The sequence below is a fragment of the Primulina tabacum genome, chromosome 14 (assembly GCF_025594145.1).
Source record: "Primulina tabacum isolate GXHZ01 chromosome 14, ASM2559414v2, whole genome shotgun sequence".
Classification (NCBI taxonomy): Eukaryota; Viridiplantae; Streptophyta; class Magnoliopsida; order Lamiales; family Gesneriaceae; genus Primulina; species Primulina tabacum.
In genome coordinates, this window is record NC_134563.1 from 37,544,151 (window position 1) to 37,571,211 (window position 27,061).

The window sequence follows — 27,061 nt, forward strand, 5'->3', positions numbered from 1 at the left end:
CTTTGTGTGTGGACAATGACAGGTACTCCAGGTTATCAGGAAACCGGAGAGGGTATTTCTGGAGGGAGTCACAGTTTGAGTTGAGGTTTATGTTTTGTTCCTAGTATATATGTATATGTATTTATATACTGAGGCATGTCCCGAGGATATGAGTTGTTTGTATATGATTGGTTTTGAGTTCGTGTGGGCATGTTTATGATGTGAGATGAAATACTATTTTTAGTATTTAAATTATAGAAGAAATATAACGGGCTCATTATAAAGGAAATTTTAAACTCGTTTTCCGCTGTAATTAGTTAACCATAATCAAAGTGCATTGTAATAACGATTAGGAGCTAAGGGCCCACGATAATTTAAGAATTTTATTTATTTAGGTGCAGGATGGTTATGTTCTTTATATCATGCCACATCACTGTACTAATTATCTGTAATCCATCGCATTTATTAATAATATTATTGATGCGAATATTGAATAATGAATTTGATTTTGATTGGATTCTTCCAAAAATGTGTTGAAGTTCTTGCCATCCTTAGAAATTGGAGCCCAATGACTCAAATTTTAGGAAAAAGACAATGACTCCCAGCTGTATTCCTAGTCCTAACAAGCTTTCACTTCATAGTACCCAAATAATTGAGAATAATATCAGAATGGAGTGATATCAAACAAATTAGCATACAGCGAAATAATGCAGAGAAATAGAGGGCGAAAATTAATCGAGTAGCGGCCACCTGTCACAAATAATAAACGAAATTAAATCATAAATAAAAACATATTATTGTTGTGGAAAACTGTATCAAATCAAAAAGAAAAATGCCCGGGTGGCAGTTTCATCAAAAAAAAATCTTTACCAGTCTTACTACAATTTTATATACATGTATTATATGCGAGGACAACTACTACAACAATAAACAAAAACAAAAACAAACAAAACAAACAAAACAAAATTTTTGTCCTCTTTAATGCCGAATTATTCTCTTATGATTTTTTTTTTGGTGAGATATTGACTAAATATAATTGGGAGAATTACCAGAAGAAACTCATCATTTAAAAAAATGTTTGTCCACAAAACCCCAAGAAATAAAAATTTTGTATATCATACTTGTATAAGAATATTTTCAGATATTTAAAAGATTTATTTAATTATTAAATAAAAATTTAATATAAATACATTATAGTTCAGTAATTAAATTGAATTTGTACCAAATAAAATTTTCCTAATTGGGTTTAATAAGGATATTTTAGATACTAAGATTTAAAAAAATTATTTCAAAAAAAAAAGATTTAAAAAAATATGTCCAAAATAATAATGGTTCTATTAAAGTACTTTATATTATTACATTAAATGAGTAAGTATAATTTAGGAAGAAAAAAGAGTGGTTTTTGCCAAATGATTTTTTGTGCGTGAAAATTTAGTAACACGGATTTCTTAGATAAAACTTTTATTTTGCATATTTCTTAATATATAATTTTGTAGAAATGGTCTTCTTGTTGATTTTTGTCCGATATCATATACTCGTATGCCATCTTTTCACATATTTTGTTGCACCATTCTTTTATACTTGGCATTTCTCCACACTTTTTGTGAGGGTCGGTATAATTTTAATCTGAATTATTACTGCCCCGACGAGGGCAGAGACAGTGAAGAGTGTTGATACGCTACAACTATATATGTTTTTGTATGCAACATTATTATTATATATAAAAAAAAAATACTTTTCAACTTTTAAGATGAAGTTTCGATGTCCACACGTGAAAAGCGCATGGTTCCATGCTACCATCTACAGTATGAAATATAATCCATTCCTAATAAGGTCATCGAAGAAGATTATTCTTCCAAGAATGTTTGACATTTTTAAGAGATGTTGGTACTATATTGCATCGTGAACACGATTAGATGTACACCCTTGTACCAAAAATGGTGGAAGGGAAGGCGTTTAGCTTTCACCCATTGCGAACAATTCCTGTCGTGGCCCAGCCTAGCTGGTCCCTGATTTGTGCAGCGCAAACAAACTTTCCTCCTAGATAGGAGGTCCACAAGTCACTGTCATAATAAAGATTTCCTGATTTAAAGTTACGAATATGATCAACAACGAATACAAACTATTGGTGGGAGTCTGATAATCAAATATGAAGAGGGGAATTTCTAACCAGCAAACTTCTGCACAGACAACATTAGGTAGTGCCAATACATGCAACAGGTAAATGCGAATGAGGGTGATTGGAAAAAAAATCTACCATAAGAATAAAATAAAGATAGAATATGGTAAGAATGCAAACCATAGTGAATCGATGAACATATTAAACTTTCTGTTGTTAATAGAACTATCAAGATACATTGCACATCATGGTACACAGCCTTCTCCCAACCCCACCAATAAAAAACAGTACGAAGAAGAAAAAGAGAGCAAAATGATAAGGAGCATTTGTGACCTCCTTGTGTGAAAAGCCAACCTGGATTGAATGTATCATGTCCCAAAAATATGTCTGTGAACAGGTTGAGTATCAAAAGTCTTAACGACTTGTATCCATGGTTTGTCTATGACCAAGAGAGAATTTTTTGAAAGATGTTCGACAAATAAAACAGGATCCCTGAAAGGACAAATTTCAAAATTTTTTCTACCACCATGTTTAGTTTCTAATTCGTGAACTTTCCGCTTATGCTTTAGAACCCCTTTGCTGTGTAGCTTTCTTGCTAATCCTTGATCATTTGCAAACTCAACATCATCGTCTCTATCAACAGGCAACCCAAAATCAATCAAGCACATTGCCCTGGTGCATCAAAAGATCAGTTTTGCTATTGGAATATTGGCTACATATAGAAATAGCTAGATAGAAGTATAATGGGAGGTTATATGATTATTAATGTCTTAAATTTACTCCAGATACAACAGTTTCATCAAGTATAATGGGAGGTTATATGGTTATTAATGTCTTAACAGATACAACAGTTTCATTAAGTGCAGACCTTATATACTACAGCACCATAATGAATCAGTTCTGAATATAAAAACAGCACTGTCCTCATAATGTTCAAGGAATGCGAATCACCTGGGACTGTAGACAATAACAGAAGAACTAGAGGATGGTGGGAAGGAAAGACCAATCACTTCTCCAGGAAATTCCTGATATCTTCTGGGCAGAGAAAATGTATGCTGAATGGACCATTCGCCCAACTGTTTGGCCTCCACATCCAATGCATAAACTTGATTTGATGAGGTGGAAATGATAAGAATATTACTATTTTGAGGCGTAAAACCACCAGCTGTAACAGAGGCCCCATCCAATCTTGATAAGAACCAGTGTTGCCTGTTGTTAAAAATAAACTAGTCATCAAAGATTTGCTACGTCGTCACTGATTGGATCAGTTGTATGGCACCAAACTTTATTAAAATATCCGTCCATGCAGTTATAATTGCAAAAACAGGACAAATCCATTAAACAAATCTCAACAAGAGTACCAAAATAGATGCAACTTGAGACAACTTAAGCCAAGTCATATTTAAACAAACAGACAGAAGAAAAGGGCTCCCATGTACCTCAATGTTTCAAGATTGAAAATATATAAATCTCCAAAGCAGTTAATGGCAGCTAGCCACTGGCAATCAATACTCGTGAACATTTTTGTAATGGGAGGTTCACAAGGTGGCAATTCCTCAACATCATCTTTGGAACAAGGAGTAAAGACATGAACAACCTCCGCACTCCCCACATTTACAACCTTTAAGAGATAAAAAGATTAGAAGGATGTATAAAAAAAATATTTGAAGCAAAAATAAAATATAAAAACAAACGGCTGCAAAAACCTAGGGGCCTAAATCTACATCAATTGCCAACACCCAACAGACACCCAAAGACATTTGGTTAGACAAAAGAACACGTCATCAAATTTGACCTGACAAAACAGTGTTATTATCTCAGCTTAAAAACATTAAAAAAAATAAAAGAAAAAAGAAAAAAATCTCAATTATATCCACCTATGGTTCAAAATATAGCTGGAAATCACACAAGAAAGGATAAACAATCATGCCAAAATATGCATTTAACAAATAACAAGTAAATAATAAAATCAAATTTATTGTTTAAGAATGACAAAAAATGGAACACAGCTAACATCTTCCTAATGATTAACATCAACATTACACAAAGGCACAAGGCCGATTAGCACTAAATTTTGAAAAAGACCAGCACACGAGTACACTGAGATCATAACAGTTGGCTACTGAGTCCTCCCACACCCGGATCCGTTCCCTCTTCTATCAACCTTCTTCCGAATCTTTTCAATCTCAAGACCAAACTTCAGATGACATCCAATAGGTCAAAACAGGGAACTCCATTCAAAGGAATCACTTTGTTTTTCGAAGTTTACATTCAAGTAGAACATTTATTCCTGATGGCCATGGCATTTCAACTTTTCTGAAGACATATCCAATGAGCATCACTCACACAGCATGCATTGCAATCAAGGAATTTCACTCATTATTTCATATGTAGTGTCACTATATACTCGAGGTCACACCACACTAGCATCCGAGCTACCATGTGTTATCTAGCACGTGGAAGACTAGTACCTCAAATCAAGAACGTAGTAAAAATGCCTCCAATTGTGGTATCAAGTGATAAACTTAATTTTCTCATCGGCTTGGTGAAATAAGTTAAATAATATATCAAACATCCATGCAGAACAATATCCTCATGGGCCTGACGCACAAAAGGAAAGAAGACAACACGAGAATATCACAGCAAGCAAAAAGTAAAAGAATCATGATAACCAAAAAGACAGAGGCGACACTTACGTATATCCTTCTATCTTGCCCAGCTAATAACAAACGTGAAGAATCAGAACTAAATATCATGCAGTGGGCAAATGGTATTTCCACAGGAAGCTGCCTTTTATTTACTGTCCACACACTCCTGCCAGATTTACTTCTTTTCAATTCAAATAAATTAGGTTTCACATGGTCGGAGTAGGCAAATGACGTGCCTGATGAAGAAATTGTACTGCATGTGATCTTTCGAGAAGCTTTGCATTTAACTCGCGCCACTAAATCTGTGGTTGCAAGCCCACCAGACGGCCCAGGGCTGATGTCGGAGACAGAACAATTTTCTAGACGCACACAATAAATGTCTAACCAGTGAGCAGCCTGGATCAAAAGCAATGGTGTTTGATTGAAAACAGTTTTCATCACTAGCTTCATGGGCATTCTCTGTGGTGCAGGGCATATATCATGAGGAGAAAACTTGTCAAACATCATAGCAGAGTATGCGAATAGTTTAGTGTCATCGCCAGCTGAGATAAGCATGGGCACACCCAAATGAGCCCACTCATGGTAACTGAAATGTGACTTTTCCTTGCCACGTGACCTTTTAACCTTTTCCTCAGGAGGTAGATCTGCTGATGAAAAGAGATCCATTTGATTCAATAGACTCAAAAAAAAATGAGGAACAAGAAATGCACGTTCAAATAAAAAAAAAGGGTTTAAACGATCAAAATCACTCAAAGCACAAACCTACCATCATGGTTAATAGGTACTGCTACAGTCAATGCCTTGACATCATGTGTATGAGCCCTTACACCCCGAATATATGTCCATTTTTTGACAGCGCTGGACTTCCCGTCACAAGACCCAACAGCACCATTGGAAAGTTTATAAAGTATCACCTACAAAAAACAGCAGGTTACACATTCTAGCTTGGGTAAAGCATATCACAAAAAATAGATACAAAATGAGCATTATAAGGTGGTGAATCAAAATCACGGTCAGAATAGCTAAGATAATAAGTAATTCAGAAGCAATGTTTTTAATCTTATCAACATTATACGACAATTTCTGATGAACAAAAGATCTTGTAAACACCTAAACCATCAGAGCCAAGAGAAAATGTGGTGATCACCAATCATAAGAAACCCAGGCAAACAAAGTGATAGCAATAAACTTAATTCAAAGCTTAGCTAACCACAATCGATCATACTAACCAGATCAACCATATAAATTAATTTTTAATTTTATGAAAAGAGCCATGACCTGGTGTCAAACAACACTTCAACAATGACAGAATGACACAGTGGAAAGCTCACCGAGGCATGTTGGAACAAATAACCAGGCCAAAAAATCAGATCAGAATGTACCTGACCATCAGCACCAGTGGAGAACACTCTGTTATGGTTAGGAGTTGCTGCTAAGGCGTTTACATCACCCTTATGATAAGTATGTGCCTGCAGAAGCGTCCCAAATTGACTGTCCCAGAATTGCACACTACCAGAACTATCCGCACTGACGATTGTTTCACATCTAAAACCAACAATATTATTGGCAAAAATAGCTCATAGAAAGACAATTCAAATACATAATCAGCACGCATAGGCAGAATGATACATGTTACGCGATTGAATAGACATATACCTCAATGCAAGCAAATACCATATGCAAAGATCACTTCCACTCCCGGAACCTCCAATTGAAACAGTTATTCTGTAGATCTCATGAGCTAGCTTAGCGTCCCAACACCTTATGAATCTAATTAAAAAAGGAAATCTGAGAAACGATACGAACTTTAATGCATTAAAGGAATTTTAATTTCCATATTTATGTGAATACCCATATGTGCTCAAAAAAGAATAGAGCAATCAATGTTATTCAATGTTTATGAACATGATACAATGTAAACAGTACCACATACCCGTCACTACTCCCTGAATAAATCCTGCTGGCATCAGGACTCCATGCCACACTTAATGTGCGTCCTGCGAGAGATGTGAAATAAAGTTAGACTATCAGGTTTTTGCACAAAAAAAAAAGGATTGAAAAATAGATAATAAACAAAATAAGGAAGACATCTCACCACCGACCCTTGGCAACGTCCTGTTGTAAGTAAGTTTCTCTGCATCTGAAACACCATAAACTCGCACGCAGCCATCATCACAAGCAGCTGCTAGATGGGTACTCTTAGCATCAATATCCTCATGATGCTCAATAGCATCCTTGTCGTCATTGTCATCTTCACTTTCGCTACTCTCCTCTTCAAGACAGCTATTAATTGAACTGGTGTGACCATTTTCATGAGAATTAATTTCCTGCTTCGCGTTGAAGAGCAAATCATAGCATGGTTCAGCAGCAATTTGCCATATTGAAATCCCTATCGAATCCAGAACCCTCTATAGCCAACACAGCATGAAACATACACGGTCAATAGCATATTCATAGCTTCAAAACACAGGATATTGATAACAAAAAAATCATAAAAATGTTGGGATGGTGTTAAAATAATTTCTCAAGTTCCAAAAATAACTTAAAATGTATTTGCATCAACCTCCCTCATCAAATCTACAGTACGCAGAGACCAAAAACAAAACTGCATTGACATTAATTTACATCCGCTTTCTTGAGGGAGAGTATTGTCCGATTGGCACTATTTACATGCAAATGCATTCAACCAATGGATTCACAGCTTAAAAAGGCTAAGACAAAAACAAGTTTATTAAAACAATTCTCTCGAACTCAAACTGCTGAGATAATTGCCATTCACAGTTGATTTTCAGATCATGGATTGTTGGAAATTCTCCATTCCTTCCATTTAGTTTGATGCAGTACACGTAGGTTGAAATGATGTAAACAGATAACTGTATTTAAAGCATATAATTTAATTTATATTTATGTGTAAAGGTTCACCTTTTGTCTTAAATCAAACAAATCCCATTCAGAAATAGAGCCATCGATGCTGGACGAGAACAGTCGACCCAGAGATGCACCTGTCGGCCCGGAATGACACCACACCAGAGATGAAACTCTCGTATTGGGGTCCCCGTGAATGGTCTACACAGAAAAACATTCATTTTCACCAATTTTCCAATAAATTAAAAATCTTTAATTCATCAAAATAGAGTGGTGTGGCGTACAAGCTGACAGTGCCAACCAACGGAGCCTGGGGAGACCAGCCAAATCTCAAGAGAGCTGTCGGCGCGAGCGGCGGCGACCTGAGAGCCGTCTGCGCTGGTGGCTAGGGCAACGACAGGGGATGGATTCCACTCCACCGAACTGCTTCGATGGACTTTAAGCATCTCTGTGTTGGGCTTTTGAGCTGTATTCTTGGTGAATTTGATTGATTCCCAGCTATTTGAGGCGTGTGAAAAAGAAGCATCACAGAGAGGGAAAAGGTGGCGACAGTGGAGAGGAAAACATATTTTCTAGGTTTTTAGGGCTTTAGGTAAATAATAGATCGGGTTTGATCCGATCGTCTCTTCGGATCTCGACAGAGGAGTCCACTCATCTATAATGGGCCGATGGGTTTGGGCCATCGAAATTGTCGTATATAATGCCCTTGCAACGTTTTTATGTGAAAAAATAGCTATTGACTTATTCATAAAATTTTATTATAGTTTTAATTATTATTTAAATAAAATAATATATGTGATTTATAGATATGATATAATTTTTTCGAATTTTTAAAATAGATTAGATATTATAGTTATAATTCAATTATATCAAAAATATTACTTATCTAAATAATATTTTCATAAAAACTAATAACTTATTTTTTTCTTAGATAAATCTGTATGTATCATTTTTTTTCTTAATGAATATATCATTTAAGGTGTTCACGAGTTGTACGTTTTCCGAAAATATGTGATAATTTCTTTTGAATAAACATATGAGCTTCCAAAATAAATTGTTAAAATTTAAAAAATTGTTACAAATAAGTTTGATTATCATAACTTATATTTTAAGATCTTATTTAAAGAAAATTCAAATACCAAATTATCTTTATATATTTTATTATATCCAAAAATATTCTCTTACAATAAATTATGAAATGGATTAATGGCTAATAATAATTAACATCGTAAATATTTGCATTACTATATTGATAAAACCAATGTTACCAATTATTCTGACCATTTAAAAATTTATAATATAATTCATCCATCGGACTCATGCTACAACCTGTTTTTTTATCCTTGATAATGGTTCGTAAACCCTAATTAACTGCATTTACGAAACTCAATAATAAACCAACGGTAGCTTAGTTATAATTTTGAGGTGGATCGCTTCCTCTCTTCATTCTTGATAGACAGAAGCAAAGCATTCCTTTAGTTGTCTATCTTTCCTTCGTCAATTTGCGAATGGAAAATGCATATGCTAGATCTGTCCCAGAGGTTAGTTATTTTGTTTACTCTGTGTTCATTCAGATCCAGTTAATTAATCATGGAAAGCCAAGGTGATGCTTTGAATTGACCAAATTTAAGATTTTGATGTTTATTGTTTGCTTTTTGTTTCAAGATTCGATCAAGGAATGGGAAACGGTTGGATTAATTTAGTGGTTATTGGAACTAGTCTTCCTTTTTTCCCCTTCCTATTTCTCTCATTTCGGTGATCATGGGAAATTGATAATCTTTTGAGTTATTGTTTTAAGAGGCGACAATTAGACGTAGCTGTCAACTTGAGATTTTAATCCATTTTATGATATCGTGACCATTTGGATAGGTTTTGGAATTCTTTGCGGTGGATTCAAGCCGGGGATTGACAGATTTCCAGGTAATTTCTAGACGTTAACCATCGCTCGATCGTTTTAAATTTACCATGTACTAATTTGTTTTTCTTAATATCCATCGATGTGAAAAAGCATTCGATTGAAGATACTTGTAATTTTTATTATTTGGAGTTTTGCTCTTGAAATTGGTTATCTTTGGATGTTTCAGGTGGCAGAGCATGGAAGATTGTATGGAAAAAATGGTTGGTGCTGTATTATTATAAACAGTCATAATTCATCAATTCAGAAACGTAGGACTTGAACATCTATGCTCAGAGTAGTTTGTGATTGAGTTTTACTATGTGGTGTTCGAGAGAACCGATACCAACATCTTTGATTTTTTTTAATTGTTTTGTGGGTGGCAGCACAAAAGGTTTTCGGGTGTGAATTTTTGGAGTGTTTGCAACCTCTACAAAAAGTGGTTCTTAAATTTTTCTCTGTAAATTTGTAAAGGAAAATCTAAGAATTATTTCTTAAAAAATTATATTCATCTTTGTAATTCTAAGTATTTTTTTTCTTTCGGAACTAAATATCTGTCCGTCCTTTTTTTTACCCCATAAAACAATTTGAATTTGACCGTTCGAGAAATAAGACATAAGAGTTTTATTTGGGAGCACCTATCACTAGAGAAATAGTTAGCAATCCCCCTGTTTCTATATTTGCCATGTTTTCATATACTGTTTTAAGTGTTTTTATAACTAAAACACCTTTTTACATATTTTTTTAACTTTTTTAACCCATTTCATTTCTTTCACATTACTTCTTTCTTTCATAGCTTTTATGTGAATACAATTAATGAATTTACTTTTTACATATGGTAAATTCATGTTTATGTACATTATATTTATATTATTGATATTATTAGTATATTTACTTATGCTTTGATATTTATTGATTTAAAGTTTACCATTTTATTTGTTAAATCAAATGTACAACAACTTTTTTTAAAAATTTGTGTAGAAGATAATATACATAAGAAAATAAACTACTGGTAATGTATGTAGTCACTTATTAATAAAAGCCTGTTTTTGAATGTTTCTCCCACACAGGTATCTATTTCTATTTCTAGTCAAAAACATCTTCTTTAATAGATGCCTGTTTATTTGTTTCAAAAAAAAAAAAATCATTTTTGCAACTAACAGAAACAACAAATAAAAACAAAAATATTGTTGCTGTCAAAGAGATTCATTGTCAACTTAGAGTATGTCAGATTGGCAACAGTATCTGCATTGTGAAATGCAAGTAGTTTTGTTACCTGAGCTTATCAAATAAAATCATGTAGGTGATTCTCTGACTTAACTTGATTCCTGGATGATTATTTGTTTCCTGTGTTTTAGTCCTTCTACTTCATCTGACTAACTTTCAGATATTTCTGAGGAAAACTTAGTTGTGATATGCTATTGTCTGTTTTATCATATCTAACGTGTCTTGTGACTCTTTGGATGCATGTGCGCTATGCTTGCTCCAGTGCTGCCTGAAGAACCAAGTAAGTAGACCTGAATCTTTCTCGATATCTTTTGGAATCACTTCTTGATATGCATAAGACTCGTTCTGCTATTGCATGAAATGGAGTGATTTCTAACCTCTTCATTTGTATTGCAGGCACTCCTTTTTGGAAATTAGTGCTTAAACAATTTGATGATTTGCTTGTAAAGATATTAATTGCAGCTGCTTTTGTCTCTTTCCTTTTGGCATTGGCTAATGGAGAGACAGGCTTATCTGCCTTTTTGGAGCCTTCGGTAAGATAACAGCTTTTTACATTTTTTTAATAGATTTTACAGGGCCACAGTTATATGTGCATTTTGGCTGATTCCATGACCTACAATGTCCTAATCAATTCACAAGTTTCAGATCTTTAGAAGCTCATTCTCATTATCTAGGATCGGTCGTGATAGTTGACTAAGAGACCGGGATAATATCGTGTTTCACCGTGTGCCAATTAGCTCAATCATGCAACCACACTTGAGCAATTACATGTTGCTCTGATATTGCTTATGTGATAGAGATGGGCTGGGTAGGAGCTATGTTGCAACTATGCTCAATTGCACACAGACGCACAGGACTTCAATGTAGCACATGTTTTTGTCATGATGCATGAGCCTTGGTTGTTAAAAACTAAATGCAACTTATAAATCCGCATTAAATGTATTGATGGTGATTTTAAAGTGAGATTGAATATGATATTAATTCATTTTTAATGAATATTTGTTCTATCATCTTTAAAAAAAATTTAGGCATGGTGATGAAATTTTATTTCAAATATTTAGAATGTAGTGCAATGTCTCTCTGTGCACCATACTTCATTAAGGTGTGTGTCTTGCCTTATGCCTTGATACTGCTTTACTGACCATTAGTGTCCCCGTGATTCTAATACTTATAATGTAAAAATAAACTTTCTCTGGAAGAACAATATTGAGCTTTGGAGTTTGTTTACCTTGTTATTAATCAACCCACATTGTGTATCTGATTTTTCGATTCTTTAAAAAAAATTCAAACCTGTTTATTTTATATGTTATCCTCGTGTTACTGGCTACAGATGTTGTTGTCAGAGTAACCCGGAAATAAAGGTTGACCGTAACTGATGTTTTTGTGTCTTTTAAAAAAATTGGATATTAAATTTTATAGGTTATTCTAATGATACTGGCTGCAAATGCGGCTGTTGGAGTAATCACAGAAACAAATGCGGAGAAAGCCCTCGAGGTCAGTTTGGCATTCTGGATGTCTGAGATGTGTTAAAATTTTCTTATGCTCTTCCTATCCAATTATGATTCCCTTCTATGTACTGGTCTACTTGTTGTCATTGCAACTTGCACCAAATCATATTCCTCACAAGATTAGTACAAGGAATGAAAATTAACATTATCCTTAAATTGTCAAATGCTTCTTAATTTATTTTGTCAAAGAGTTGGTCCGTGTTCCTTGGATATAAATCTCATATAGATCAACTAAGAATTTTAGTAACATGCTACAACTAAGTGTCAATTTTGTAATTCCATCAAAAGATCAAAACAAAAGACTTTTTCACTTAGAAAAACAGAAGAGTTTTAATTTTGGGCACTGATTCTGAATTCCTCTCAGTACCATTTTCTCCATCAAGATCACATTTTACTAGCAATATTTCTCAATCCAGACACTTGCTCTTGATTTTATTTTTTCCCTTTTTTATAATCATCGAAATTATGACTTTCTGTGTTTTCTTCGATGTCACAGCAAATTAAATATAATTGCGTATCCGTTTGGATTGCAGGAACTGCGTGCATACCAAGCCGATGTTGCAACTGTTCTACGAAATGGTAAAAAAAAATTTGTGAGGTTATGGAGATGTCTCATTTTCAGTGATGGCATAGATTGATTTTAGATATTTAGTGCCTGATATAGTTTTGTCACAAAGTATATTGATTTTTTAGAGCGATGAATTGGTCATATTTTTACCTAGATTGGTGACGATATTATGTAATTTAGCTAGTTTATGGGTCAATCCATTATTCGTGTCCTTTGTTGGAATGAGATAGATTTTTTATCTTATAACCGAAGCTTATCTAATGTATAGCTATTGTATGTCTCTTGTTCTATCTGTGCTGAGGGGTGAAGAACTTGATGCCCACGTGTGATCTGATTCTGTTTTCTGGCATGTTTTTGATAGACTTACCATATGCTGTGTTTAAGAGACCTTGCCACATTTTAGATGGTTATTGTAATAAATGTTGAATTTTAAAGTAGTAAAAACATATTAAATATATAACTCAACACAACACATGACTACGTAGTTCAGCAAGAAAAACCTATATCCATCCCACAATAACTAAAGGGCTCAAATTTGATCAAACTTGCTCCTTACTTCACTTTTCCTTGTGCAAGTATGAGTTGCTTGGCCAGCTTGGGTGTGGGTGTGTATGGATTACATTTGGGTGTGTTGAGTAGCATTCTCACTAATTTCCAATTAGCATTTTGATAAATGCTTTCACAAATTAAAAACACGTGCTGCTCAGCTGTTGATATCTCATGTATTGAGAACGAGAGCTCGGGCCCTTTGGAGCTCGTAGTTTCCACGAGATGTGATTATTGTCATCTTGACTTTGTAATCCTCTTCTTCTCGTTACTTGATGCTAAATCATTTGCATATATGTGGTATATGACTGCTCATTATTTGTAATGACGTTTTACATTTTCAACAATTGTGATAGGTTGCTTCTCAATATTACCTGCCACAGATCTTGTCCCTGGGGATATTGTAGAGGTCAGCGGTATGTTAGTCATTGCTTGTTTAGCATTTGTAAGTTCCTAGAGTGCAAATTTTTCAGTGAATTAATTTCAGTGGTTTGTTTCTATTAGTGGGATGCAAGATTCCAGCAGACATGAGGATGACAGAGATGCTGAGTGATCAATTACGAGTTGATCAAGCGATTCTTACAGGTGGGTTCTGTATAAAATATTGACCTCCTCCCCTGAGACCAGCTGCAGTAAAATTTAAATCTCGTCCCCCCTCATTATTGCAATATTTTTGAGTAAGGCTGAGAAATGTGTTAAGAATTTAGTTACAACTATACCGTGTTAGAAAGTTACAACTATACCGTGTTAGAAATTTGAGTTTCCATCTCTAGCTTATTAAGCGCACCGTCATATTTGTATAGTTTTAAAAATATTTATTTTTTGTGGCATAATGATCTTGCTATTTAATAACTATCTAATCATATTTTCCGGTGGTTTTGTCATTCTTTCAACGTTAGTCCCTTGGTGTTTGTCAAAGGTATAATAGATATTATTCATTGACCTACTACAGGTGAGAGCTTTTCTGTGGAAAAAGAACTGGATGCCACCAATGTGACTAATGCAGTATACCAAGACAAGACAAACATTTTATTTTCGGTAAAATTTTGAATGCTTCTCCTGGTATGCATTTGATATGTGCCGTCATGGCTATGCTGCAAAGCACATGAAGTCAAGTGCATGCAATATTATGAAGATTGTGAGCTGACAGTGTTGTGCATTGATGAAGCATTCATGTTAGGAACATTTCATCATGTTTTAGTGCCATAGTGGCCTAATTGTTTGATTTTTCATTTCATTCTATATTCGGGAATAGAAGGCAACCCTGTTTTGATGATGTTTGATGATCACTTTGAAAAGTTTTGTTTCCCAGTTAATGCTGCTGCTATTACTGAAAAACGAAAAGAAAAGAAACTGATCACCGATCTTTCACGATGTGGAGACTTGTTAATTGAGACTCAAGTTTTCTTTAATCACCCCTCCTGCTCCATAAATCCACATTTCATGATAGTATAAGGCTATAAGCACATGGTTTGGGACGTAAGTAAATAATTGTCCTATAAAAGAAGGTGATTTGGATTTTATAACCAGATATTTATCGACTTCCTGCAGTGGAAAAATTGTTAAACTGAACATGGAAAATGCTGATAGCGCCATAGTTGAACTCCAACCTATCAAACTGGAATATTATAAATGGATCTACCAAAATACCTGTTGAGTTACCATATTAGATGGCCCAAGGCCTAGTGCTGGTGAATGCAACTTGGAGTATCTTTATTCATTGTTGTTCCTTACTTCAAGAACTTCCTTGATAGCTATTTATGAGCCCATAACGTTCAACATTTGCCTGCATTTATTATCTAGGGAACAGTTGTAGTTGCTGGAAGAGCTAGAGCTGTTGTCATAGGAGTTGGGTCTAATACTGCAATGGGAAGCATACGTGACTCTATGCTGATCACAGAAGACGTGAGTTTCTATATTATTTTCTCAAATATGTGTAGCTTTTTGGTTGGTAATCGAGTTCCTTTGTATTGCCAGTAAAGAAAATGATGGATGGTGGAGGATTGCTCCAATAACTCATGGCTGTTTCTATAGCGTTCTCAATATGCAAAATATCATCCCTTGGATAAATACATGTCACTTGTTAGTTTTGGCTCTACAGTAGAGAGAACTTGATGACTTGATCTTAGGCCTTTATATGTTGTTCCCTCCTTTTGATATTTGTTGGTATTGCTGCTATCAAATATATATCCTCATCAGAGTAGCTGCTAGATTCAGATCGTTGCAGTTGACCATTGTATAATGCAGGATGCAACACCTCTTAAGAAGAAGTTGGATGAATTCGGTTCCTTTTTGGCTAAGGTGATTGTAAATTACAACCTTCTCGGTTTATGTGTACTTTTGTATTTGATCCATGTATCATTATCCATTTGAATATGCTACTAGTTATCTAATTTCTTTTAATATTGCTTGCTTTCTCTAGGTTATTGCAGGCATTTGTGTATTAGTTTGGATTGTGAACATAGGCCATTTTCGGGATCCTATTCATGGTGGCTTCTTGCAAGGTGGAATACACTACTTCAAGGTATGAGGCTGGGTTTTATGTGAAATTTTTCTATGATAAGTTGTAGGGGCATAAGATATTAATACCCACTATGCTTTCAAGTGGATAAAGTTTTTAACACGGGTGTGACTAAATATGCGCCACTAACTATTTTTGGTTCATAACGTGAGGTTGCATGCCAAAACATTTCAGTGCAGCGATGTTTCCCCTTAAACTCTTAAATTCATTTATATAAAATATTCAATAGATTTTGCTTCTATTTCCTTCAATTTTTATTATTTTTTCTCTCTTGATGTAATATATCGACTTTATATCAACCTCCATATTGTTGTTTATAATGACATATCTTAATGTTATGGGTGATAAAGCTAATTTTGTTTTGCGCTTTCTAGATTGCAGTTGCTCTTGCTGTTGCAGCAATTCCTGAAGGGCTTCCTGCTGTTGTTACAACGTAGGTGCTTAACCTTCGTATTTGATTATGCTATTTATGTGATGTGGATGTTACATTTTGAACGCTCTCTTGGTACCTCTTCAAGAAAAAATGATTTGAAATTAGATGTTTGTATGTTGCAGAATTAAGAAATTTGTGTATGTTGTTCACATAGAGTATTAACATCAGAAGAACCTTATTTTTTTTGGTAGTGAATAGGTACGAAAATTTGGCTTAACTCTTTGCAGTTTCAGGTTTTCTCCTTTAACATCGGTTTTGTGCATCCGGTCCAAGTTTCATTTCCTCTATGTTCAAATGATATATGTTTCATTTGGAGACCAGTTAGAAGTCTTATCTCAATTACCAAGTTTTTCCCCTATATCATCTGAGCAACCACTTGGAAGTTTTGTATTTCTTACTGAGTTTTACTTGCCTTGTTCATGATGTCGCATTATCCGCATTGTTAATGTGAGTGGTTTCAATCTCCTGTGGTTTTGTTTTTCTGCATCAATAGTACCAAATATACTGTACTCATTTTCCCTCTAACGTTTGAGTAACCACTTAGAAGTTTTGTATTTCTTGCCGAGTTTTGCATGCTTTGTTCATGATGTCACATTATCCCATCTGATAAATTTCAATCACCTGTGGTTTTTTTTTTCTGTGCTCATTTTGCCCTTTGCACGTGGAAAGATTTTTTTTTGCCTGTACCTCAAGACTGCTGCAAAATACACGCACATAACTTGAATGCTTAATAAAAGGAAATAGTTTTTGGCAGTCTAATTAGGATTCAGGCTGTTAAACTATTGTGGTTACCTGATTCACTGTCATTCAGTCTCTGATTTTCAATCGTTTAGTTCGTCAGAGTTGCTCATTGTGTTTTGCGTGACAAATGATCTTTTATTTAGATGCAGCTCGTCATTCTCACAAAACTTACAGCTTGTACTTTTCCTTGTAATGTTTTCAGGTGTCTGGCTCTTGGAACCAAGCGAATGGCTCGTTTAAATGCTATTGTAAGGTCATTACCGTCAGTAGAGACATTGGGTTGCACTACAGTGATTTGCAGTGACAAGACGGGTACTCTGACTACCAATATGATGTCTGTCTCAAAGGTGTTCGTTTATCCTTTCCAGAATTTATTCTTTATAATTACATTATTTTATATTGTTTGGTTTTTCATTTAAATCACAAATCACATCCTTTCCCTTTCCTAAATATTTTTATCCATGATCGAGAACTATTGCATTGGCACGGTCACTTTCATTGTTAGTATCATTAATTCTTTCCTTTCCTTTTTCTTCTTCTTTGATTGGTAATTGAATTAATTGATAATTTAAAAAGCATCATCCCACAAGGGCGTCTACAGAGATATAGAAACATTTATTGAAATCATGAGTTTTATCTTATGTACTGGAAGGTCAATTGTGGGGCTTCATTGTCAAAAAGCTTTAGTTTCTAGCTACCCAAATATGGACATTGTTAGATAATAAGAACCTGAGCCTTGAGCCTTAATGATACAAGAAAATCTGGAGAACTTCTTGTACCACTTAAGCACACATTTGAGGGTAGACAAAAATAGATAACCACCGAAGAAATGTGCTCTCAGACCCTAGAAACAAAGCTACGAGTTGACTTCAGAATGAATAGAATCTACCAACGAATCATAACCTGAGGGGCGAGGAAGCCGGCCTATGGTACATTCTAAACAGTACATTCTAAACAAGACCTGTTTTTCTCCTACATATGAGTTCTTTATATTTCTGCTTCATAATTTCATTATTTACAGTTGCATCCCATGTTATATTTTTCCTTTAGGATCCTTGCTTTAATATGATTCAGTTAATTTGTCACCATTATTGTAGTTATAGTATTAGACTATCCTTGCCTTACTACAAGATATGTCATCATTATTGTAGTTATGTATTATTAAGTTAACTTGTTTTAAAATTTTGATTTTTTATTATGCCTCCTTTTTTTCCGATGCATTATATTTTAAACCACTGCTTAGGTGCACGATACTCTCCTCATTTAGACTTCTGAGAGGTGAATAAATATACTTTATGAATGGCCAGATATGTGTGCTTCATTCAGTGGATCGTGGTCTTGGTACTGTTGAGTACCACGTAAGTGGTACCACATATGCACCAGAAGGTTTTCTCTTTGACAACACCGGGGTGCAGGTAGCTATTTTCGTTACATAGTTGATGTTTTCCATTTATACTTATCTTTCACTGTGTAATTTATACTTCATCCTGAATCACGTATTCTTCCATAATTAATTCATAATTATTATGTTTACCATGTTGTCTCTAATGTCTAAGTACCAAATTTTAAAAATCGGCTCACTTGGCATAATGCTTTCTACTATTTATTATCATCTAAATGTACATTAGCTTGGATATGATTATGATTCCATCAGAAAGAAGATTTTGTTAAACCGTGTTTGCTCTTTTTTTTTTTGGGTTTTCCAGATATTTAGAGTTTCATGTATTGTCCTATTGGCTCTGTTTTTCTCTCTTTTATACCTTATGTGTCAATTTTGCAAGTACCTGATGATTGCTTTGTTTTCTTAGTTGTTAGTAAATGTTTTGTTTGGAATATAATGCAGCTTGAGATCCCAGCACAATTTCATTGTCTTCTTCATATAGCAATGTGCTCAGCGCTATGCAATGAATCTGTGATTCAATATAACCCAGAGAAGCGAAGTTATGAAAAGATTGGTGAGTCAACTGAAGTAGCTCTCAGGGTTCTGACGGAAAAGGTTGGTTCGATTATACTGCAACTGATTCTAGTATATTTTAATTAATCCTCTTTTTTTATCTCATCATATTTCTCTTCCATAAAGCAAACTCCTCTTAACACATCTTACAGATTGGCCTTCCTGGTTTTGATTCAATGCCTTCGGCTCTTAATATGCTGAGCAAGCATGAACGTGCATCTTACTGTAATCGTTATTGGGAGAGCCAGTTCAAAAAGGTTGGCTTGAATTGCATGCTATTGTTTTTGGTATGCATTAAACTATTTTTGACGTCACAATAGTGGAGTATGGAATATTGTCACTATCTTATCAGCATGTTAGGATTTTTGATCATGCATTTCTCTATTTTATGTATATGAACTTTTTAGTATTGGTATGAAATCAAGTTGATAATTAATTTGTAACCACCAAAGTTCGGACAATCACTTATTTATGGTCACCGGAAAACCCTTGAATAATCATGTGAAGAACTTTTCTTGTGTGTAGGGTAAATAAAGGTAACATCATATACTCTTATATTTTTGGTCAATCATAGTCTGAACTTCTTGTCTGTCATGTGGGGAATTCAATTTTATAATCTCTATCTCGATGTTATAATGCTTCTAGGTATCTCTGTTGGAGTTCTCTCGTGATCGAAAAATGATGAGTGTGCTCTGTAACCGGAAACAGATAGAAATCATGTTCTCAAAAGGTGCCCCAGAGAGTATTCTTTCTAGATGCACAAGCATTTTATGCAATGATGATGGTTCAACTGTTCCTCTAACATCAAACATTAGAGCTGAGATAGAGTCGAAATTCAACAGGTTGATTCTAATTTGCATTGCATATTTGTGTATGTGTCCCTGTTTGAAAATCCAGTTTATAGGTACATTTCCATGTTAATATATCGTGTAAAAAATAGGTTGCAATGTTATTCACTTAAGTACATGTAGGAAGACCGACAAATTTGCAATGTAAAGCTTACCTTAACTTACAGTGATATGTAGCTGGCATTGATTGCAGAAGAGCACTTGAACCATTTTTAATCGATAATAACGGGCACCTGCAACTATTGGGTTAAATTTGTTCGCAGAAAAGTTGGGCTTCTGACATTTGTTTGTTCATTGCTTGATTTTGCATTCGGCACTTGTAAGAAATTTGCAAATTTTGAGTCTTAAAGCGAAACACATCCTGTAATCAGTTTTGCAGGAAAAGAAACTTTACGATGCTTGGCACTGGCCTTGAAAAGGATGCCACCGGGGCAACAGGTTTTGTCCTTCAATGATGAAAAAGACCTTACATTTATTGGGTTGGTATGCTTTCGCTTCTATATGCAGCACATTTATATTGGTGTTCGTTGATTTTATAGTAAATATACACCAGATGCTTCATCAAATTCAATCCGTATGTAACGGTTTGACCTTGTTGATCCATTTTGCCTTGAATGTTTAATTTGGCTTTCCCTGGATTCCTGTTTGGGCGTCTTTTACGTTTTTACCAATGATGAAGGTTGGTATGCTTGATCCACCGAGGGATGAAGTAAGAAATGCTATTCTTTCTTGCATGACCGCTGGAATTCGTGTGATAGTTGTTACTGGGGATAACAAGGTATAATCATAAAATAATTGTCTGCAGATATTATTTTAGTTTTATTCTTTTGTTTTTCTCAATTCTGAAATTTTTTGTTTTACGTTAGAAATTCGAAGTTACTTTGAATTGATTATATACTTTTAGACTACTGCTGAGTCATTATGCCGGAGGATCGGTGCTTTTGATCACTTGGATGACTTCACGGGGCTTTCTTACACTGCTTCTGAGTTTGAGGAGCTTCAAGCCCTGCAAAAGACAGTGGCATTGCAGCGGATGACAATTTTTACCAGGTATCTTTTTAATGTCCTCTTTTTCTCTTTAAAGGTTTAAAGCTACATCTGAGTTTCTCATGCTTCAGGGTTTACCGTTTCTGTGGCCTTTTCTTTTCATTTCTTAGTCTATTAGAATTCACACGTGCTTAAACATGTGCTAGGGTTGAACCATCTCACAAGAGGATGCTTGTTGAAGCATTGCAGCGTCAAAATGAAGTGGTAAACCATTAGAACTTTCATCATTTGCATAGGACAGTTATCATCTTCTCTGCACTTCGAAAATGTGCTAATTTTCTCTTGGGTTCTTTCATTTTTTGAATCCCTGGCAATACTCGCTGACAATGCAATTTTTTTACCCTCTTGTGCTATCTTATTGAACTGTTATCTCTCACAGACAAAATATTAGTCATCGTACTATATCTTTCATACTTCATATGGTACATATATTTGTACAATACATGAATGTAGTGGCTCCATCTATTCAGCTTGGCAAATGTTCTCCATTTATATAATCCCAATATTGATATGATAAGACCTAGACTATGACTGTTTAAGGTTGCGATGACTGGAGATGGAGTCAACGATGCACCTGCACTAAAGAAAGCAGACATAGGAATTGCAATGGGATCAGGCACTGCAGTAGCAAAGGTACTTCCTGTGGGGCCAGTTTGATATAATGTTTAAACCAAGGAGCAAAAGTTGATGATATATAGTCTGATTACACAGTTTACACTCAGACAAATGCTCCTATATTTCCAGTTATCTCATCCCTCATCCAATTCACATACTTCCTGCCAGACCCTTCCAATACCTTAACCTGGCCACAAATACTAAAATTTTTCCAGATTCTCAGGAAGAACACCTAAAACTTCCTTGGTTATTTCTTGGTATTCCTTGGTTTACAGTGAAAACAGCTCTCATTCCTTTTGTTCTTTACAGAATTTGCTTAGGGTGAAGGAAATCCTGATTCTTATTCCATGACAAAATAAAATCTGGCACTTTTAAGTATATGTCTTTTTCTCTTTTTGTTATCAACCTGACGTGCAAGTCTTCAATAACTGGTTTCATGTTCATCATTGTATTTTAAACAATAGCAGTCAACTAACTGGCAGGATTTCCTGTCTCAATAGATTTCAATTTCAGTATGTGCACATTTGCTAAGTTAGGTTTTTTCCATCTGTTGCTCGTCCAGAGTGCTTCAGACATGGTTCTGGCGGATGACAATTTTGCTACAATTGTTGCAGTAAGATTTTTGTGCATATATCGGATTTCCATGAGTTTCGCTCATTAATACAAATTGATATCTTCATATAAGCTTGAATTATTATTAAAATTTGTGCAACGATTTTGCATCATGTCATCATTTCTTGCATTTTAATCAGGCTGTGGCAGAAGGAAGGGCGATTTACAACAATACTAAGCAGTTCATCAGATACATGATCTCTTCAAATATTGGTGAAGTAGTTTGCATTTTTTTAGCTGCACTACTTGGTATACCAGACACTCTTGTCCCAGTGAGTGACAAGCTAGGCTCATTAGCCTTCCTATGTTTTGTTGTAACAGTTTTCCGTTTCCCCATGTTTTTACTTTGATATTTTATTTTATTTTTTCGTTTTTCTCAATCATGCATCAAGTTCTTTCAGATTACTTGTCCATGTCAAAATGAATCTCTACATTTTTTTATTAACCCATTATTTTTGCCTGCAGGTCCAGTTGCTTTGGGTGAATTTGGTAACTGATGGTTTACCTGCCACTGCTATTGGATTCAATAAACAAGACTCGGATGTTATGAAGGCTAAACCTCGCAAGGTATTCTGGGACAGGATTAACTTAGGGTTTTGTCACCGTATAACTATTAGCATGTCGCGTTGTCTTAGTAAATGGCATAACCTGGCACTGAAACAGTTTTTATTACATAATAATTATCAATCCTATGTTCTCTTTGATGATGAATAGTTTAATGGGTCGACACATGATGTGTTAGTTCCTCCTGTGCATTTTTAGCTTATTTTTTAACATCGATGAGCTTTTTTCATGGATGAATAAAGACTTTCAGTAATTTTAAACTTTTATATCCAGGTCAATGAAGCTGTTGTCACGGGATGGCTGTTCTTTCGCTATTTGGTTATTGGAGGTTGGAAACCTATACATATGGTTTTAGCTTTTCCTCGAGCCTTACTATTTTTCTCTTGTTCAGTTTACAAGATTAATAATGGTTTTTATTTCATTTGTGAGTTAACTTATCAACTTAAGTTATTTTGTGCAATACAGATGATTAAGTGTGAAATGACTTGACTTTTTGTGAAGGCAATTAATTTCATTCAAAATTTTCTGTTTGTACCTGAAAAAACTAAAATTTAATATATAACTTTACTGTTAATTAGCAACTTTGTGACTTTAGTTCCTGTGATAATTTTAATGGGGACATTTTAAATCATTTAGAGCAAAATTCTAGCTTCCAAGCTCTCTTGAAAAATAAATTAAACGCCACAACGGAAAATTTGGAACGGAAATTTCAACACATATCCTTCATGCACGTGAAGATAAGTTTCAGAAAGACAGCCTTTTACCGTAATTTGCTGGTGCCTTTGGACTGAATCAATGAATCAATGTAGTAAAATAAGGTTTTGCAAGAAACAGAGTAAAGGTGGATGAATGTGTACATCCTATTAAAGGTAGAGAGTTCTATTGTGGTTGATTTCTTGAATCGGGCATTACATCTCCCTTGAAATTATACTAATATAGAAGATCCAGGTTCAGAAAATTAGTTTGCAATTATTTTCAACAAAAAATATAAATATCATTTTTGAAAAATTTAAGTTTGAAAATTAAATTTTTAACAGCTTGTGATATTTATATCACTGCTTTGCTGAATAGCTTCTTTTTTTGTTTACAGTATGAGCTGGTGATACTTCAAATTGATCACCGTTGTCTTCTAAGCTCCGTAGCACAACTTATTAGCTCTAAGAACATCCATCCTCGATTGTTGAAAGCTGATACAGTTTTTTCCTATTTATGGATTGGATTAACAGACTGTCAAAGATATCTGACAGCCTACCATTAAATGCTTTTGAGTTAGATATGGAAAGTTAGAGAAGTCTAACTGGAGGATTACTGTTATTCCTTTGAGTGACAAGCATTTTTTGTGGAATTAGGATTAACATGAACATTTATCCATGGTTACAAAAGATATTGGGATAGAACATTTACATTAGAAGTAGCTTGAGGTGAGAGTAGGTTGATTCTTGTTAATATTTAATTATTTAACTGTGAGATTTGTATGGTGCAGTTTATGTTGGCCTTGCTACCATTGCTGGATTTGTATGGTGGTTTCTTTACTCTGATAACGGGCCTAAACTACCTTATTCTGCACTGGTAAGATTTAGGAGAACAGGAACAGATGTTAGTTAAAATAGTTCTCTCCCTTTTGTATTAAAGTGTTTCATGGTCATGTATTTCTTTAACCTTTTTTCAGTTGCTGAGTGAAATCAAATTTTTTATGAGTTTTTCTTTTGAGTTTTTGTCAAGTTGAGTTTGCTAACTTGAGACTCAAGTTACTGCTTCGGTAGAACTCATGGGCCAGCTACATGGAAAGTATTTATTGTTGTAACTATATACTTTGAAGTTGATTTGTGTGTTCTGTTGACAGATCTGCCCATAATTGTCACAGTTTGATGCCAATATGGTTTTGCTGTTTCTTAATTTTTAGCAATCACGAACTAATACTTTTTTATGTGTACCCAGATAAATTTCGATAGTTGCTCAACAAGGGAAACTGATTATCCTTGCACCGTGTTTAGTAATCGGCGTCCGTCAACTGTTTCGATGACTGTACTTGTGGTTGTCGAGATGTTCAATGCATTGAACAACCTCAGTGAAAATCAATCGCTCTTGTTAGTAACTAACAGTATTTCTTGTTTTTTTTAACTTAAAACTCTCAAACATCACAAAACTCACAATTTCTCTCAGTTGTTTGTTTACACTTGTATGATTGGACACGGTTATTGTGCAAATCCATACAAATGAGCAATCGACTACATTTTTCTTGTTAGAATTCAACAATTATTTTAAGAAATAGTTGATTTTTATCTTGGTGAACAATAGATTACTGTCTTTAGGTGTTCAACTTGTAGGGTCATCCCACCCTGGAGTAATTTATGGCTTCTTGGATCAATTGTCCTGACAATGCTGCTTCATGTACTCATCCTTTACGTGCAACCACTTTCTGCCCTTTTCTCTGTAAGTTACAATTTCTTTCTTTTAGAAAATCATTATTGTTTTATCCCTTTCTTTGCTAAGCAGAGAACCATTATTCGTCTTTTTCACATTGCTAAATTCTTGTCCTAGGTTACACCACTAAGTTGGGCAGAGTGGACCGTTGTTTTGTATCTGTCCTTTCCTGTAAGTTTGTGTTCCTATGAAGTTAAATGATTCTCCTGTAAACTTATGGGTTGCTTCAAATTTCAAGTATTGATTGTGTGAAACATCTTTGGCTGTGGATAAAATATGTTTCCTCGTCTCACATCGTACATCTCTCCATTGCAGGTTATAATAATTGATGAGATACTGAAGTTTGTTTCGAGAAACGCAACTCGTAATGATCGTTCTGATCGGCCCTTCTTTATCTCCTGCAGTTTGTAGTTGTGAAATTTATAGTACATGCAGACCTGATATTGGCCAGTTTTTATTTCATTACAGGCATTAGGTTTAATTTCAGATTCAGAAGAGTGGATTTACTTCCTAAAAGAGAAGTTCGCGACAAATGATGGAAGAACATTCTATTGCCTTCATGATCATTCGAGGAATATTAATGTGCTTCATGCTAGCTGCTTGGCTTGCAAAGATGAAACGTAGACTAACTTGAGGAGTCACGGCCAACTTTTGGGTCAAGATTTGTTGAGGTCAGTGGAGGTTCAGTCACTTTAAAAGTCTTGTTTTGTTGTAAGAAATGAGCAAAATCCTGAATGTTTTGGGTCGCCGTGTGTAACTTTAAAAGCTCGGAATAAGAATCAAGTAAAAAAGTTTGGTAAAAGGCCATGTTTACGGTAGATGGTAACTTTGAAGAGAGTAGCTTAGCCAAGCAGAAATTTTAGGATGGTCAGGATTTTTCTTATACTCGTCAAGTTAATAGCACTGTGAAATTGTAAAAACATTGGAGACATACGACTATTGATATTGATCCAGCATGACCATTGACATATCCCTAGAATCCCTTTATAAATTAAACAGCATGTACGTAATTCAATGTTTAGATGTTACTTGTTAATATAGTTCATGGTGACCTTGGTAAATCAATATCAAGTCTATATGGAATCGGGTGAAGCACGCTTTATATGCCGTTGAATGATCTAATATGCATGAATCTCTGATGAATTTGAGACAATAGTGTGAATAATTAAATGTAAGCTACACGATATTTCTTTGACCTGGTGTTACATTGAGATTTATCTGTGAGTCACCGTGTGTGTGATGAGTGAGAGCAAAGAGAGGCCAGTAGCTGTTATACCCAACAGGTTGCCCAACAATAAAATTAATTAAGCTATTTTGCATCCTAACAACTCTGTAATTCCTTTTCAACTAGTGATCAAATTTTTTTATAACCGTCCGAATCGAATTATGTCACATCGTTTTTCCTAATATTTTATAAAAATGAGATAGCTAGCTAGACTGCCATTCTTATCTTAAGCAAATAAAACGTTGTGAAAAGTAAATAATCAGTTCGTCGGAATAATTCTTTTATTTGATCTTTATTTAAAGAAAGAAAAATGTACATATATAAATTTATTTATTAAAAAAAGACCACTTTTATAAAAAGAGATGGTCTTTTTTATGTGAGGAGAACATGAAAAATATTATCACCTTCTATTATACTACATTATACAAGAGTGTGTGTGTGTTTAAGGCTTTTGTGAAAAAGATATTAATTTGTAATTAGAACTTGAATTTTGAATACCTATAAAATGTCGGGACTGAAACGATAATAGAGAAAATGAATGCATTGTGAAATCTCCACATGGACCATATATTTATTTTATGAGCCGATTAAGTTAGGAACAATTTACATCTAATCTAAGATAACAAAGAGATGAATATTCCGGGGAGCAATAGAAGTTAAAACCTTTTTTTAATGAAATAGACATATTATTAATTTATTTGAAGTTACTGCTATATTTACTGG

At 34.6% G+C, this 27,061-nt stretch overlaps 2 protein-coding genes across 3 annotated transcripts; one reads left to right on the top strand and one right to left on the bottom strand.

Annotated features, from left to right (window-relative positions):
• Positions 1-2,267: 2,267 nt before the first annotated feature.
• LOC142524131 (WD repeat-containing protein PCN-like) lies at positions 2,268-8,187 on the bottom strand. Of its 2 annotated transcripts, none has more exons than XM_075627908.1 (11): positions 7,896-8,187; positions 7,669-7,812; positions 6,842-7,154; positions 6,680-6,743; positions 6,403-6,516; positions 6,129-6,291; positions 5,513-5,660; positions 4,795-5,393; positions 3,538-3,719; positions 3,050-3,307; positions 2,268-2,770 (listed from the first exon to the last, which is right to left on the bottom strand). In XM_075627908.1, the coding sequence occupies exons 1-11, from the start codon at positions 8,055-8,057 to the stop codon at positions 2,467-2,469; spliced, it is 2,451 nt and encodes an 816-aa protein (XP_075484023.1). In that variant the 5' UTR covers positions 8,058-8,187; the 3' UTR covers positions 2,268-2,466. The 2 variants fall into 2 exon arrangements, with proteins under 2 accessions (XP_075484023.1, XP_075484024.1); XM_075627909.1 differs by having other exon boundaries at positions 4,795-5,390; positions 7,896-8,186.
• A 778-nt stretch (positions 8,188-8,965) lies between these two features.
• On the top strand, positions 8,966-26,178 carry LOC142525375 (calcium-transporting ATPase 3, endoplasmic reticulum-type). The gene is made up of 34 exons (XM_075629654.1): positions 8,966-9,152; positions 9,481-9,531; positions 9,696-9,729; positions 10,995-11,012; positions 11,129-11,265; positions 12,152-12,226; positions 12,774-12,819; positions 13,711-13,770; positions 13,859-13,939; positions 14,307-14,392; positions 15,158-15,259; positions 15,602-15,655; positions 15,777-15,878; positions 16,250-16,308; positions 17,252-17,396; positions 18,357-18,464; positions 18,893-19,045; positions 19,156-19,260; positions 19,649-19,845; positions 20,223-20,334; positions 20,531-20,629; positions 20,756-20,901; positions 21,045-21,102; positions 21,439-21,531; positions 22,076-22,126; positions 22,266-22,397; positions 22,591-22,692; positions 22,963-23,017; positions 24,173-24,258; positions 24,628-24,776; positions 25,017-25,122; positions 25,231-25,284; positions 25,429-25,477; positions 25,582-26,178. Exons 1-34 carry the CDS (start codon positions 9,120-9,122, stop codon positions 25,647-25,649), a joined length of 3,006 nt encoding a protein of 1,001 aa, XP_075485769.1. The 5' UTR covers positions 8,966-9,119; the 3' UTR covers positions 25,650-26,178.
• Positions 26,179-27,061: the final 883 nt, after the last annotated feature.

Excerpts from the sequence above, each read along its gene's own strand:
- LOC142524131 (XM_075627908.1), bottom strand. The coding sequence starts at position 8,057 with ATGCTTAAAGTCCATCGAAGCAGTTCGGTGGAGTGGAATCCATCCCCT. Across the intron at positions 6,517-6,679 it reads TATTCAGGGAGTAGTGACGG|ATTCATAAGGTGTTGGGACG; the intron begins GTATGTGGTACT and ends TTTTTTAATTAG. Across the intron at positions 5,394-5,512 it reads AGTACCTATTAACCATGATG|CAGATCTACCTCCTGAGGAA; the intron begins GTAGGTTTGTGC and ends TCTTTTCATCAG.
- LOC142525375 (XM_075629654.1), top strand. The coding sequence starts at position 9,120 with ATGGAAAATGCATATGCTAGATCTGTCCCAGAG. Across the intron at positions 24,777-25,016 it reads AGTGAAAATCAATCGCTCTT|GGTCATCCCACCCTGGAGTA; the intron begins GTTAGTAACTAA and ends TTCAACTTGTAG. Across the intron at positions 25,123-25,230 it reads CACTTTCTGCCCTTTTCTCT|GTTACACCACTAAGTTGGGC; the intron begins GTAAGTTACAAT and ends TTCTTGTCCTAG.